The 16,286-nt window shown below is 39.4% G+C and overlaps 1 protein-coding gene across 4 annotated transcripts in view; it reads left to right on the forward strand.

Annotated features, from left to right (window-relative positions):
* rngtt (RNA guanylyltransferase and 5'-phosphatase) overlaps positions 1-16,286 on the forward strand; it is a 428,584-nt gene that overhangs the window by 58,314 nt on the left and 353,984 nt on the right. For all 4 annotated transcript variants that reach the window (XM_078542420.1, XM_078542421.1, XM_078542423.1 and 1 more), the window contains exons 5-8: positions 10,070-10,145; positions 11,904-12,153; positions 12,792-12,901; positions 15,466-15,567. In XM_078542420.1, coding sequence (XP_078398546.1) covers positions 10,070-10,145; positions 11,904-12,153; positions 12,792-12,901; positions 15,466-15,567 — 538 coding nt within the window. The remainder of the gene's footprint in view (positions 1-10,069; positions 10,146-11,903; positions 12,154-12,791; positions 12,902-15,465; positions 15,568-16,286) is intronic.

Genomic DNA, 16,286 nt, shown 5'->3' on the forward strand with positions numbered 1-16,286 from the left:
GGGGTGCACCATATAATTTTTTTCTTAAATTTTACTGCGGCATTGCCTGGGCATTGTTCTCTGTTCTTATAGTATGGATTTTTCCTTCCAAATACCGTAAGTCAAAACGTCAGATAAAGACCTGTGGGACATTAACCCAGATAAACGTTTGGTACATGATTACACAGACTATAAGTCAGTTGGAAGCACAAATTCAGCTGAAAAGGTATGATGCAGTTGCCATTGTAGAGATCTGGCTGCAACCTGAGTATAGTTGGGAGCTAAATATTCCAGGCTGTAGGATCTTCAAAAATGACAGGGAAATTAGGAAAGGAGGGAGAGTAGCAATAGCAAGTACTTTATAACCATTTTCACAGTGGAGGAAGAAGACAACATATCGATGGTATAAGGAAATTTAAAACTAAATCAGTAGAAAGAAATGTGGAATTATGAAAGACCATTTTTCTCAGTTTGCCAATTAGAGACTGAACCCTTTATCTCCAGTGCCGTAATTAGTGACTCACATCTCAACATTACCTCCAATTCTAAATATATACAATATTTATTTATTATCTAGAAAAGTTTGGATGAAAGAATAGTGAATTCTTTAACCAAGTTTATAAATGACACTATGATTAGTTGTAAGAATAGGAGGAGGAAACTGAAAAGGGCCAGAGAAAGACAGAGTGAGTGAGCAAAACTATGGGCAAATATGTGGACGAGTGAGGCCAATTAATGGATATGTACCAAGGAAACGAAATCTGGGTGCACTGTTTCATTTTTAAGAAATCTTATTGCGATATTGCCTTTTACTCTTCTCTGTTGTTGCAGCTGGAGGGAAAAATCCATACTGGATCTGAAAGACAGTAATTTTTTTTTAATGGTGAGAAACTAAGAAATGTGGACAAACAAAGGGACGAAAGGCTGGTACAAAAAGTAATCGAAGACTAATGGAGCATTGGCCTTCATTTCAAGCGGGTTGGAATTCAAAAGTGAGGAAGTGGTACTTCAGTTGTGTAGCGTGCTGTTCAGACCCCATCTGGAGTACTGCATTCAGTTTTAGTCATGAATGCCAAGAAAAATATATTGTCCTTGGAAGAAGTACAGTGCAGATTCACTAAAATATTACCAGGAGTTAAAGGACTGAATTAGGAGGATAGTTTGTATTTTTAAATTTACAAGTTTGACGGTGATCTAATCAAGGTGGTTAAAATGATCAAGGGATTCAACAGGGTTGATGCAAGCAAACTGTTTCCCCTGGTGGGGGAATCCAGACCAAGAGCAGAACTAGAGCAAAGCCATTCGAGAGAAAGCAGTTTTTCATATGCAGAATTGTAGAAACCTAGAATTCGCTCCCCTAAAAATTTGTGGATGGACCAATTGAAATTTTCAAGACTGAGACAGGTATATATTTATTAGGTAAGAGTATCAAGGTATGTGGAACAAAGATAGGTAAATTGAGTTGATGTAAAATCAGCCATGATCTAATTGAGTGGTGCAACTGGCTTGAGAAACTGTAGAACCTGCTGTTGTTCCTGTGTTCCTCATTCCAATTAAGTTTTTGTTAATGCTGCTTTGTAATCAGCTTATTGGAGTTATGTGAAAGAAACCTTAGTTTGCCTCATGGTTATTTTTTTTTTCTCTCTGCTATGCTATACTTGACTTACTTTTAGTGTCTTCTCCAGTTGTCTTGCAATATTTTAAATTGTGGATTCAACTTCCTTCCTCACTTGTAATAATAGTGGGAAGTGCCACTGCCTAATTCTTTCATGTGCTTATTTTCCATGAAACTTATGACCAGCTATTTGCTTCCTGTTACCTGAGATAGTTTGTAATATTTTTTCTTGAAGGATAGTGTGTACTTTCTGTGCAAAGTACTACCATTTCATTGTGGGTATAAGTAATAGATCAAGTATGGCAGGTTCAATCGAAGCATTCAAAAGGGAATTCGACTGTTATTTGAAAATGTGCAGGGTTCTGAGGGGAAGGCAGGAGAATGGCTACTGATGAATTGTTCATTCAGAGGGCTGGTGCAGACACGATGGGCGAAGTATATATGTAACTAATATTGAAATGCAATGGGTTTCCTGCCTTATATTGGATAAGGAGATGCAGAGTGCTGGCAGGGGGGAACGTGGTGAAGAAGGGGAAGAACATGATATAAAAGTTATATTTAATAAAGCAGAATCAGAATTTGTCACTTATTGGCAATTATAATGGTTGTGTTTCCTTTTTGTATTGGCACTATCTCTTTAAGCAGGTTAATAGAAGTTTGGGTAACTATTTTGTAGCTGTATCATGATGAGATTAGTTAACATTGGTTTCTCTGCTCAGCAAATTTGATTAAATTCACTTGTTACCACTAGATGGCCCCTATGTCGTGTTGCAGATAATTTTCTGACTGGGAAAACAATGCAGTCAGTCACTTGAATGTATTACTTTATGCTTTATTACTGTATGCTTTATTAATCTCCCCCCCCCCCCCCCCCAACTTGTCCTGTCACCTTCAATGATTTACGCACATATACACCCAGGTCCCTCTGCTTCTGCACTCCCTTTAGTATTGTACCCTTTATTTTATATTGTCTCCCCGTGTTCTTGCAACCAAAATGAATCATTTCACACCTCTCTGCATTAAATTTTATCTGCCACTTGTCCACCCATTCCTGGTTATTAATACATATTAGGAAGAGCAGGGGCCCTGACTTCGACTCCTGGGGATCTCCACTATAAACTTTCCTTCAGCCTGACAAACACTCATTAACCATCCTGTCTATTTTCTGTCACTGAGCCAATTTCGTATCCATGTTGCTACTGTCCCTTTTATTCTGTGAGCTTTAACTTTGTCCACAAGCCTGTTGTGTGGCACTGTATTAAATTCCTTTTGGAAGTCCATGTAAACCACATCAATTGTTTTATCCTCATCAACCCTCTCTGTTACCTCATCCAAAATATTCCAGCCATTTAGCTAAACAAGATTTGCTCTTAACAAATCCGTGCTGTCTTGCCTTAGTTAACCCACATTTGCCCAAGTGACTATTAATTTTGGCACTGAATTATTGTTTCTAGAAGCTTCCCCACCACCGAGATTAAACTGACTGGCCTGTAGTTGCTGGGCTTATCTTTACACCCTTTTTTGAACAAGAATGTAACATTTACAATTTTCCAGTCGTCTGGCACCATCCCTGAGTCTAAGGAAGATTGGAAAATTGTGGGCAGTGCCTCCCAATTTCCTACATTACAACAGTAACTACACTTCAGAAGTACTTCAGTGGCTGTAAGGTGGTTTGGGACTTCTGGTGACCATGAAAGGTGCTATATAAATGCAAATCTTTCTTTCTCTGGTTCTGAACATGGGAATAAAATGAAAAGAATATAAACAGCTGTATACAATGACAGACAGGTATTTCAACAGTAAGAAGCTGGTGCAGACAATTGTTTTCCAGACTTGAGGTTGAGATGTGGGATGGTAGTCAGAAGCTGTTTTCTTATTAATCAGCAAGGTAACCTACTGATGTGGAGAAGGATAGTGTGTTCATTATTTTGCAAAATCAACTTGTACGCATTTGAATTAATTGAGTCCAGTTAAAACAGTCATGTATGTTCACTTGCTATCTGGGAAATAAAGCAGTTTAATATTTTGTTTATCTGATCTCTAAAGTGTGAATAGTGCACCTACTGGAAGATTGAAGCAATACAGCTGGGAGCATGGACAAAGCCCATGCTTATCTGGTTTGTTTGTCAAGAGAGGTGCATTGTTCTTTCCTCTGGATTGTGCTATTACATAAGTAGATGTTGAGATGTAGTGTGAGCCTGATGTGTAAATGAGGTGGAATCTGCTTATGGGAGTGTCTGATACTACTGAATCACTCTGAAAGACCTGAATTTGTAATACTGGAGGTAGGTATTCATTCCATCTTATTTAAGACTTGGATATTTTAGATACATTTTTTTGTGATATTCTCCCCCTCAAGCTTCCATGATCTCAATGAAAAATTAAAGAAATAGTTTTACTCACCGTTTATCCGAAGCTATACTGGAGTTGAAGATTGCATTATGGGAACTGTAACATAGCGATAATGTTACTGGACTAATAATCCCGAGGGTCCACAGACATGAGTTCAAATTCCATCATGGTACCTGGTAGGATTTAAATTCAGTTAATCAAATAAATCTGGAACAAGAAGCTAGTCTCAGAAATGATGGCCATGGAACTTGCCAGGTTGTCATAAAAATCCATCTGGTTCACTAATGCCCTTTAGGGAAGGAGATCTGCCCTCCTTACCTGGTCTGGCCTACAAGTGTACCCAGATCCACAGGTTGATTCTTAACCACCCTCAGAAATGGCCTAGCAAGCCACTCAGTTGTATCAAATCGCTACAGAAATGTTGAGTAAGAATAAAACCAGACAGACCACCTGGCATCGACCTAGGAACCAGAAATGACAAAGGCACACCATGCTTAATTGATCCTGCAAAGGTCTCACTGATATCTGAGGGCTTGTGCCTAAATGGGGAGGGCTGCCCCATAGACTAGTCAGCGGACATAATCATACTCACTGAATCATAAATCATATCTCTCAGCCAATGTCCCAGACCCCTCCATCACCATCCCTGGGTATGTCCCATCCCACCAGCAGGACAGACCCATCAGAGATAGCAGTACAGTGGTGTACAGTCGAGATAGAGTTTCCCTAGGAGTCCTCAACATTGACTCTGGACCCTATGAAATCTCAGGTCAAACATGGGCAAGGCAACCTGCAAATTACTACCTGCTGCCCTCTCTCAGCTGATAAATTAGTGCTACTCCATGTTGATTATTACTTGCAAGAAGCACTGAGGGTAGCAAGGGCACAAAATGTATTCTGCCTATGTCCAAAAGTGGAGCAGTAGCATCACTGCTAACTGAATCCTGAAGAACATATGTGCTAGACTAGGCCTGTGGCAGGTTGTGATAAAACCAACATGTGGGAGTAACCTTTTTGACCTTATACTCAACAATATACCTGTCAGTGAAGGATCTGTCCATGATAGCATGGTTGGGAGTAACCACCGCACAGCCCCCGTAGAGATGAAGTCCTGTCTTCATACTGAGGACATTATCCATCAAGCTGTGTGGCACTACCACCGTGCTAAATGGCATAGATTCAGAACAGACCTAATAACTCAAAGCTGGGTATCCATGAGACACTGTAGGCCATCAGCAGCTGCAGAATTGTATTTAACACAATCTGCAATCTCATGGCCCGGCATATTTGCCACTCTACCGTTATCACCAAGTGGGAGGATGAACCCTGTTTCAAAGGAGAGTGCTGGAGGGGCACGCCAGGAATAGCACCAGGCATACTAAGAAATGAGGTGCCAACCTGCTGGAGGACTGCATGCCAAACAGTGAAAGCAGCATGTTATAGATGGAGTTCAGTGATCCCACACCAACTGATCAGACCAAAGCTCTGCAGTCCTGCCACATCCAAACGTTGAATAGTGTTCGACAATTAAACAACTAATGGGAGGAGAAGGCTGAACGAATATCCCTATCTTCCATGATGGGCGAGTCCAGCATGTCAGTGCAAAAGACGAGGCTGAAGCATTTGCGACCATCTTCAGCCAGAAGTGCCAAATGATTCATCCCAACCACTTCCTGAGGCTCCCATCATCACAGATGTCAGCCTTCAGCCAATTCGGTTCACTTCACGTGATATCAAGAAATGGCTGAAGACACTATGCAGCAAAAGGTGCGGGCCCTGACAAAATCCTGGCTATAGTACTGAAGACTTGTGCTCCAGAACCAGCTGAACCCATAGCCAAGCTGTTCCAGTACAACTACAACACTGGCATCTACCCAGTAAGGAATATTGCCCAGATATGCCCTGTCCTCAAAAACAAGACAAATCCAATTACTGCCCCATCAGTCTACTCCCAATCAATCAGTAAAGTGCTGGAAAGTGCTATGTAAGTGGAACTTATTCACCAATAACCTGTTCACTGATGCTGCCGTCCTGGCAGAATCGAAACTTTCAGCTCCAGACCTCATTACAGCCTTTTCCCAAACATGGACCCAGGAGTTGAATTCCAGAGGTGAGATGAGAGTGATTGCCCTTGACATCAAGGCAGCATTTGATCAAGTGTGGCATCAAGGAGGCCTAGTCAAATTGAACTCAGTGGGAATCAGGGGGCAACGCTCCACTGGCTGGAGTCATACCAAGCATAAAGAAGATGGCTGTGATTGTTGGAGGTTAATCATCTCAGTCCAGGAAATCGCTGCAGGAGTTCTTCAAGAAAAGTCCTAAGCTCAACCATCTTTGACTGCGTCATCAATGACCTTCCATTCATCGTAAGGTCAGAAGTGGGGATGTTCACTGATGGTTGCACAGTGTTTGGTACCATTCACAACTCCTCAGATACTGAAGCAGTCCATGCCTGCATCCTGCAAGACTTGGACAATATTCAGGATTGGGCTGATAAGTGGCAAATATTTGCTCCACACAAGTGCCAGGCAATGACCATCTTTGACAAGAGAAAATCTAACCACCTCCCCTTAATGTTTAATAGTATTACCATTGCTGAATCACCCGCCATCAACATCCTGGGGGTTACTTTTGAGCAGAAACCTTTTTTGGACCAGCCAGAGAAATACTGTGACTATGAGAGCAGGTCAGAAGCTGGGAATTCTGTGGCAAGTGTCTCACCTCCTGATCTCGAAATGCCTTTCCACCATCTACAACGCACAGGTCAGGAGTGTGATGAAATATCCCCGCTTGTCGGGATGTGTGTAGCTCAAACAACACTCAAGAAGCTCGATATCATTCAGGACAAAACAGCCACTTGATTGGCACCCCATCCACCAGCTTAAATATTTGCACCTTTCACCACAACTACACTGGCTATGCTACAGCATCTTGCTAAGGTTACTTCGACATTCTAAATCTGCAAAGTCTACCACGCAGAAGATAGGCGCTTGGGAACATCACCAACTGCAAGTTTCCTTCCAAGTCACACACCATCCTGACTTGGAAATATATCAGCACTGCTTCACTGTCGCTGGGTAAATATCTAGAACTCCCTTCCTAACAGCACCGTGGGTGTACCTACACCACATGGGCTGCAGCGGTTCAAGAGAATGACTTACCACTACCTTTTCAAGGTACATTAGGGATGAGAAATAAATGCTGGCCTTGCCAGCGATGCCCATATTCCATAAATGAATAAAACAAATACATGCCATGTCATCAATTATCAGTGTTCTTATTCTTTCTTTACCACATTGCCTTTTTTCCACCCTCAAGCCAACTTGTTATGGGGAACAAAATGGTTGAACCATGTTCTGTCCATGTCCAATATTCTTTCTAACAGGATAGTGATCAAAAGTACCTTGATTTGACGCAAAGACTGAAGCTGGTCTCATATTCCTTTTCCAAACTACTGTGTACTAAAAATGTTTTGTCACATTTGATGCAGTAATGTCCCAAGGATCCGTACAGGACAACGGATCTTGCATGGTTTTAGAAGCCTTTTGCTGTCTTCTATGCTCTACTTTGTTTTTGCCTCCTGGATTTCTAATAAGGGAATATATTCATATGCAGCAAGATCTATGCGGTTGAATGAGTAGGAATGTGTAAGCATACTGTTGGGGGGGGTGGGGGGTTGGGGGGGGTGGGGGGGGGGGGGGGGTGGGGGGGATGAAAACTGTATCGAAGATCGGTAATTTCTCTTTCTTATAGAGAGACTCTGTTGGAGACTGCCAAAGTATTATCAGACTAGGAAGGAGGAGGACCCTACAAAGAAACAGATACCTATTACTAAGACTGATGACAATTTTTACAACAACTGTCTGACACTTTCCAGCTGTGTGATCGATAACATCAATAGAAATCTGTTGGAAAGACATCTTGAATGTTGCCATAGAAACAACAGAATTGGCATTCACCATTCCTGAATGTGTTTTATATTGGATATTTTAAAAAGTACATTTTATGCCTGCCAACCTATAATGTATATTCACATAATTTATGAAATTGTGTTGTATCAGTTTCATAAACTGTGTTACATTGTACATCGATCTCCTGTAGTGTTAAGTACACCAATTCAAGACCATGTATGATATTCAGTTCAAACAAGGTTAGAGGGGGAAATAACTATCAACTATCTTCTCTCTACCCACTTCTCCATCCCTTGCTTTCTCTCCCTCATTCTCTCCTTGCCTTTTTCCAACATGTTCTCTGTCTTGTACTCTTTCTTTCTCTCTCTCTCTCCCTCCCTCTCTCTCTCTCTCTCTCTCTCTCTCATATGGTGCCTTTTTCTCACTCACTCTCTTGCTGCCTTTTCCCCACCAGTTTTCTATCTGCCTGCCCTTCTCTGCCTCTTTGCCTATGCTGCTTTCAGCCTGCTCCATCTCCACCTCCCTTTCACTTGCTCTCTATACCACCCTGCTTCCCTGCTTCCCTGCTCACTTGCTTCCTGCTTTCCCCTCCCCACCTGCCTGCTCTTTGTCTATCCCGCTCGCTATCTGTGTCTCGATTTTTCTTACTGTACCCCTCACTCCATTAGGTTTAAACTTTATTTAATACTTACGAAGTATATAGAAGTTTTCCCCAGTTGTAAATGTAAGCTGTAAATTATCAGTTTTCTACACTTTTTTGCAGGATGGGTGAGATTACTTATTTTAAAACTGAACAACAATATTTTATTTTTGTTCATTTTAACCTGACTCAAATTAAGGAGAAAAATAAATTTGAGCTTGGATTTACTTGTTTTATTCTCAGTGTAAAGGCATTCTCAGCACCATGGTGATGTTGGAGGAAAGTTAATCGCATTGTGTTGCGGTGGAAGCTATTTTTCTTCTGTCTTTTAAGTGTCATTTTTTTAAACTGGGGAATGAAAATGGCTGTCAAAAATCATTGATTTGATACTAATGTTGTACTTTTATTTGCAGAAGGCTAACTAATCTGGAACAAAATATAAATTCTAGTTATTAGCTGTGCAACCAGTTGATGGTAGACAAATTATTTCATATGGATTACCAGTGACCTGACAAAAAATAAAATTTAATGTCACATTAGAGATGTATTATGTTTCAAGAGTAACTATATTTGACTTGTGGTAGAATCTAGTGCCTTTCCCAAAAACTTTCATTTCTCCCTAAATGTGCTTATTTAAAACTATTGCCTCCTTTATTTTTTGTTTAGTGTAGATTAAACTTGAGACTGGCATGGCTTGTGGTAGTTTTAATGAATGCTCAGTCACTGAATGCTCAGTAAAAACTTCAATTGAATGTTTTTCTTTGAAATGCATTGCTGACTAGATGAATTGTATAAAAGCTCATGTATCGTCAGATTACTCGATACATAAAATTGCTACATTTTGATTATTCATTGGCTTCTTTACATTTTCTTTGTTCCCAATAATGTTCTTCCCTTCTTCAATATATTAGTAGAGCTGTACAGAAGGGAATTGTCCTATTCTTAGTGAAATTTCTCAGAATAATGCTGTCTAATGGCTCCTTGCAAATATGTTGGTGTTGAGAATTTTTTCGGTTCTGTTTATATTTCCGGGTTTACAACAACAAGTTGTAGTTTCACAGATTTAGATTACTCACTAATTTCTTTACATTTTCTTTGTTCCCACTAATGTTCTTCCCTTTCTGGAGTGTGGTTCCACGAGTAATGGTCATCCTCCAGTATCTGTAGTGGCCATTCTTCATGTATTTAACCTGCTGACACTTCCTGACAAGACTTTGTGACTGTGGGCATCATGAATGAACTCCATGCTGTCCTTGCACAATGCTCATCCCCACATGAATTTCTAACAGAGATTGCTGAATAGCAATTGGGAGTACAATTCTTGGCTGATCTACCCCCTCTCAAGCACAAGTGTGTAGACCCATTGTAGCACCCATACTGCTGTCTGAGCTGAGATCAGCTAACCTGCCACTCATTCAGCCAACCACCAGGCTTTTCAGGGAGCCATTTTTTACTTTTTACTGGAGGAAACATCTAAGTATTTTCCGTATAATGAAAATGCATATCTTTTTGAATAGAGGTTGCAGCAAAAAACCTGCTTTAAAGTTTTTATTGTAAATCTCTGTTTTTCAGGAGTACATTGTACGCATGGCTTCAATCGAACTGGATTCCTTATTTGTGCTTACTTGGTGGAGAAGATGGATTGGAGGTAATTTATTTTCATAATATAGAAAACATTTGAGGATATCAGTAGACCTGTGAAAAATGAAATTGTCCTTTTTGTGAAATTTCTTGATAATGCTGATGGTGGCTCCTTGCAAGTGTGTTGGTGTCAAGATTTTTTTTTGGTTCTGTTTATATTTCCTGGTTTACAATAAAAAGTTGTAATTTCACATGTGATATTGTGGTTAATAAAACAGATGGGCAAACATTTTCTTGATTATGTTCATCCACATAAAGGGGAAGTGTATTCTACTGATTTGTTGCATAATCCTAAATGTTATACAGGGAATTAAACCACATGTGTGGACTGAATATCGATGGTTTACTTGTGGATTATTTCTGAAACTGGCACTTTTTTGACTCCCAAAATTACTTGATGAATGCACATGCATACTCAATGAAAGCAGCCTTTTGAACTGTCCACCCTCACGTGGAACATGCTGAAGCCTTCCTCCATGGTAAGTCTCACAGAAAAAAGCCATTACGTTGTCGCCAAGCTAACCTTTTTTCTTTAAACAAAAAACAAATTTATGAAATTCTTCACATATGATACAAGTGAAATATTCGAGGACTCCGATGTTTATTAGTAAATAAGCCACCAGTAATATGATTTTGATGAATTATGTGCGTGGCATCATTGGGTACTTTGTTTCCACCCCCTTCCCAAAACTACAAGTTTTACCCTATATATCTTCATTATAACTGCACCTTTTGTGGTGTGTTCAGTGACTCCTTGTTACCATGTTTTAAAGTTTAGAATTGCTGGTCGGAAAGCGTCTCAGAGCTGAGGTTTTGTATTGAATTTCACTGATCTATTTGGAGTGAGTAGATCGCTGATCTTCTGTTACCACTGGAACAGAACATTGATATATTTGGAAGAGCTGAAAATGAAATGATTGTTTTCTGACTGCTTCTGGCTTTCTAAAGCGTAGGATTTGGTAACAACAGGACACTGAGATATGCTGAAATATGCAAATACCTCCTTTTGTATTAGCAATTAGGATTATGTGGCAATTCAGTAAAAATACTTTGTGTTTTGTATTCCCATTGTTCCACACTTAGAACTGTATTTGAATTCCTTCCTGGGTTTGTGCAGTAATAGATTGATAATGGGATGTGTTTTGGTTACAGTGGTAGCAAAATTATGAAATAAAATGAACTGAATATTGATAAATCATATTGTTAAGACTTGCATACAGGACTGATCTTATAATCCCCTCTGTGTAGAATAACACCAAATCTATCAAATGGCTGATGCAAGGATAAAGCTTTCTATTCAGAAGCCAGATACATTAGAAATTTTTCTTTTAATTTTCATACATATGATAATATATATTTGTATACATAAAAATATAAATAAAATTAAAATATTGCCATGGTCTTTTTTATGAAGATTGCATAACTGTCTCCACATGTTGCAACACAACAAAGAAGTACTTGCCATATAGGCTACACGATAGACCTCTGGTGGGTAAAAGAACTGCAGTGGAGCACAAGAGGATTGAATGCAGCAAGTTTCTGATATCCAACCTGGAGAATCTATTTCCTTCAATGCAGAATGGCAATACCTTACCATAGTTTTGCTTTAACTTTACCTGTCACTAATTATTGATTTAGGAACTGCCTGGATTAAATTGTTGCTGATATTGTTTTGACTTTAAGATTTTGAAACCTGATTCCAATTCGACTTATTTTACAAACCACTTTCTTACTTGAGATCCACTTGTACTTTTGTGTTATTTAGCATTGAAGCAGCAGTTGCTACTTTTGCTCAGGCAAGACCCCCTGGCATTTATAAAGGGGAATACCTGCAGGACCTTTTCAGCCGCTATGGTGAGGTAGAAGATGCTCCACCCCCACCAGAAAGACCAGATTGGTGCTATGAGGATGACGATGGAAATGTTGATGACGATGGATGTAGGATCAGTAAAGATTCAGAGCCTGGCTCTTCAGGCTCCAACCCATGCAAAAGGAGAAAAGAACGAATTAAGTTGGTAAGAATGTATTGCAAGGATATAGGGAGGAGTATTAAGGTCAATTAAGATTAAGTTTATCCATAAATGCTGCAACAACTTACTTGATAAATCATTGAAATCAGAATAGAAGAAAACATGGAATGAAAAAAAATCCTTTAGCTCATCGTATTATTTCATCAGTTTTTTTCATCTATTCGCAGTTTGGGCTATTATATGTAACAAAAACATTTGATTGCTCTTGTCCATCAGAGGTAAATTGGACATATCACTAGAATATTTAATCTCGTATCCTAGACCAAGTGCTCATTGATAATTAAACACTAAATGCAGCCCGATATGCAATAATTACTGGACGAGAAGTTCGAATCAATGTAATATATATTAGGTAGAGGATTGGATAAATTCTACACTCTTTCCGCCCCCCCCCCCCCCCCCCAAATCTCCCACCTTGTGTGACACACAATCTATTTTTGAGATGTACAAAGGCTTAAAGATATCTAGTAGATCACAAAATGGGGGCAAATTTAACCTAACCCACCTGGTGGGGATCTTATGGGATCAGTTGGAATGATCTTTTTACATACCAATCGATTTTACTCTCCATGGATGCCTGTTCTAACATTGATTTACTGCAATTTTTAAAATTTTCTTAAAAGGGAGCAATTTTTCTGGAGGGCATGCAAGTTAAAGGTGTGACACAGGTGACAATCCAATCCAAGTTAGGAGAGATCCAAAGGAAATGTCAGCAGTACTGTGGATGGGAAAGGTGAGTAACTTTCTTTTGTGAGCAATTTACATATTGTAGAATAAAAACAGAAAATATTGGAAATACTTAGTAGGCCTAGCATCATCTGTGGCGAGTGTTACCCAGTTCTGAAATAAGGTCACAGACCTGAAACTTTAGCTGTTTCTCTTTCCACAACTGCTGTCAAACCCGCTGAGTATTTCCAGCTCTTTGTTTTTATTTCAGATCATCAACATCTGCAGTATTTTGCTTTTGTATTTCATTTGTGGAAGCCTTTTATGAAGTAGTACCCCTGAATTAGTGAACCTTACCTCCGGCATTAATAGTGATTATTAGTTTGGGTCCATTAGTTTTTGGTTCTAGTTGTTTGTAATTACCCTGTTGCTGTGGTGGTTTGAAGTTTTCAAGCAAACAACCATTTACTTTAGTAAAAATCATTGGAGAGGAATTATTTCATGTGCTCTCTCTGACAGAGCAATGCTTTAGGCTGAAGCCCACTTGTGCGGAAGCTCTTTTCAAAAACCTTAGTGTTATTCATAAGATTGCATTCTTCTGCACTTGTTGGATCAAGAAATAACCACCTGAACTTCTCTTCAGATTATCAGAGAAGCTCCTATGTGTAAAATTCACAAACTAATATTTAGCAGACTGAGATGACAAAAGAAATAAAAACAGTAAATGTTGGAAATACTCAGCAGGTCAGATATCATCGGTGGAGAGAAACAGAGTTAACGTTTCAGGTCATGATTACCCTTCATCAGAACTAAGGAAGGTTAGAAATGTTGTTGGTTTTGAGTAAGTGAAAGTGGGGGAGGGGTTAGAAGAACAAAAGGGAAGGTCTGTGAAATGGTGGAGGACAGGAGAGGTTAAATGACAGAAGGTTTCATTTTGCACAAGCCAGAGGGAGTGGTAATTGGTATATTAAAGAAACAAAAGGTGTTTCCAGATGTGGTGTGAATGACGGCATAGCGGCCATCCCAAATGTAACATGAAGGAATAAAGAAAGAAACAAGATAAAACCAAACCAGACATTCACACTTCATCTGGCACATAAAAATGAAAAGCAAAATACTGTGAAATAAAAATAAAGTGCTGGAAATACTCAGCAGGTCTGGCAGCAACTGTGGAGAGTGAAACAGAGTTAATGTTTCAAGTTGGATAAGACTTCAGAACTGAGGGAAGGTAGAAATGTGATGGGCTGTTTGCTGTTGTAAGGGGGTGGGATGGGGAGGAAGAAGAAAACGGAGGGTCTGGGATAAGGTATAAAATGGGAGAGATTAAATGATAAAGATGTCATGGAACAAAAGGCAAAGGGTAATAATTGTAGCAAAGGAAGAAAGTAATTTCAGACCATGAACTCTGAACCCCATTTTGATTCTGTTTTCTTTTGCTATGTGCTGGTCTGAATCTTGTTTTTCATGTTTTACTTTTAGACAGTTGTTCATCATTCTGCCATTCACACTTACTCTGGAGAACTGCTTTTGTTTCTTGACTACAGCTATGATAATTTCCTTTGCTGTTTGTTCCACAACATCTTTGTCATTTAATCTTCTCCACCTCCTACCCTATTCCAGGCCATCCCTTTTGTGGCCGCCCACCCCACCTCCTTTCAATTGCATAAAATCCATCACATTTGAACCTCTTTCCATTCTGGAGCAGAGTCATATTTGACTCGAAACATTAACTCTGTTTCTCTCTCCACAGTTGCTGCCAGACCTGCAGAGTATTTCCGGCACTTTGTTTTTATCTCAGGGTACTTCCAACATCCACAGTACTTTGCTTCTATTTTTATGTACCAGATGAGGTATGAATGGCTGGTTTGGTTTGGCCTTGTTTCTTTCTTTATTCCTTCACGTTCCTTCAGGACAATTCACACCTCATCTGGACAGGACTTTTGTTTCTTTACTATTCCCATTAACACTTTCTTTGGCTTTTATACCATGAATATTTTAATATTTAATCTCTCCTGCCCTCCAACGTATCACAGACCTCTTTTTGTTCTTCCAAACTCTCCTCTTGCACAAAGCCAATTACATTTCTAACTTGCCTCAATTCTGAAGTCATCACGACTTGAAACGTTAATGTTGTTTCTTCTCACAGATGCTGTCTGACCTGCTGAGTATTCCAGCACTTCTTGTTTTCTTTATTTCAGATTTCCAGCATCTGTAGTATTTGCTTTTGTAAGATAACTATAGAGTTTGTCTAGCTCCTGTGCTTGGTAAGATTTTTTTTCCACTAACTGTTTGACTTAAAAGGGGAAACAGTCACAGAGGTACATACTTTAACTTGTAGCCTACCTGATTAGATGGTCATCCCCTATGCTCTCATTAAGAATAACTGTTTGAAATGGTGGCAAATTTGAATTTGTGTTGTTTTTCTGGTCTATAACACACGCCACCTAAGGAGGGAAATGTAAACCTGAAGTGGAACTGTGATACCCTGAGAACGATGTTTGAAAAGGAATGGTAGGGAGGGGAGAAAGAGTGTCACTACTTCAAACCCTGCTTCCCCAGATCAAACTGTGTAAGATGCATATTTTGTGGATTTTCTATGACTGCCCAGTAATAGAATTTCTGTTAATCCAGGGCAGGATTTCCTGGAGCCCAGCCTGTTTCCATGGACAAACAAAACATTAAATTTCTTGAACAAAAGCCATATAAAGTCAGCTGGAAAGCAGATGGAGCGCGGTGAGTATTTGTTTGCTTTGAGACTTTCTAAAATGATTCGGATTTAAAATTGTGATGTATTGTTTCTGTTTGTTTGTAGGTTCTACCTCATTGTAACAGCATTCAGGAACCATTGTATTAAGGGCCATGTCTTGAGTGTTCAATAATTTCAATATTGAATAAAAAAAATCTTGTGTACAGCGCTTGTCATATTTTAAATTTATTTACAGCATGAAAATAATTTACTTTGGTTCAAACTATTTCTTAATTTGACTAACCTTACATATAGGCAAGTTACCAATTAGAAATCAGTAACCAAGCCAAAAGCAACTAATCTTGGACCAATAAAACTGCTCCAAAATTGGCCACTCAAAGTGCTCAAATGTTCTTTTCTGGTTTTCTTTGATTCTGTTCTTTCCTCAGCTAACTGGCTATATGCATTCAAAAAATTGAATGCATTACATTGAAAACCTAAGTCAGAAAAAAAAATCTGTAAACTCAGGAGAGGACAAAAGCATGGTTGAGGAAGAGATTTTTGAAAGGAGCTGTGTGCAGGTTGAAATTGCTGAGGGAAAGTGTTTTGAGTGCAGGGGCAACAGTCTAAAGAAGAAGAAGCTACTGATAGTGGAGTGAGTGGGGAATGAGAAGTAGGCCAGTGTTTTTCTTTTTATTTGTTCTTTCACGGGATGTGGGCCTTGGGTGGCTAGTCCAGCATTTATTTCCCTTGAGAAGGTGAAGGT

This window comes from Cetorhinus maximus, chromosome 5 (assembly GCF_964194155.1).
Source record: "Cetorhinus maximus chromosome 5, sCetMax3.hap1.1, whole genome shotgun sequence".
NCBI lineage: Eukaryota > Metazoa > Chordata > Chondrichthyes > Lamniformes > Cetorhinidae > Cetorhinus > Cetorhinus maximus.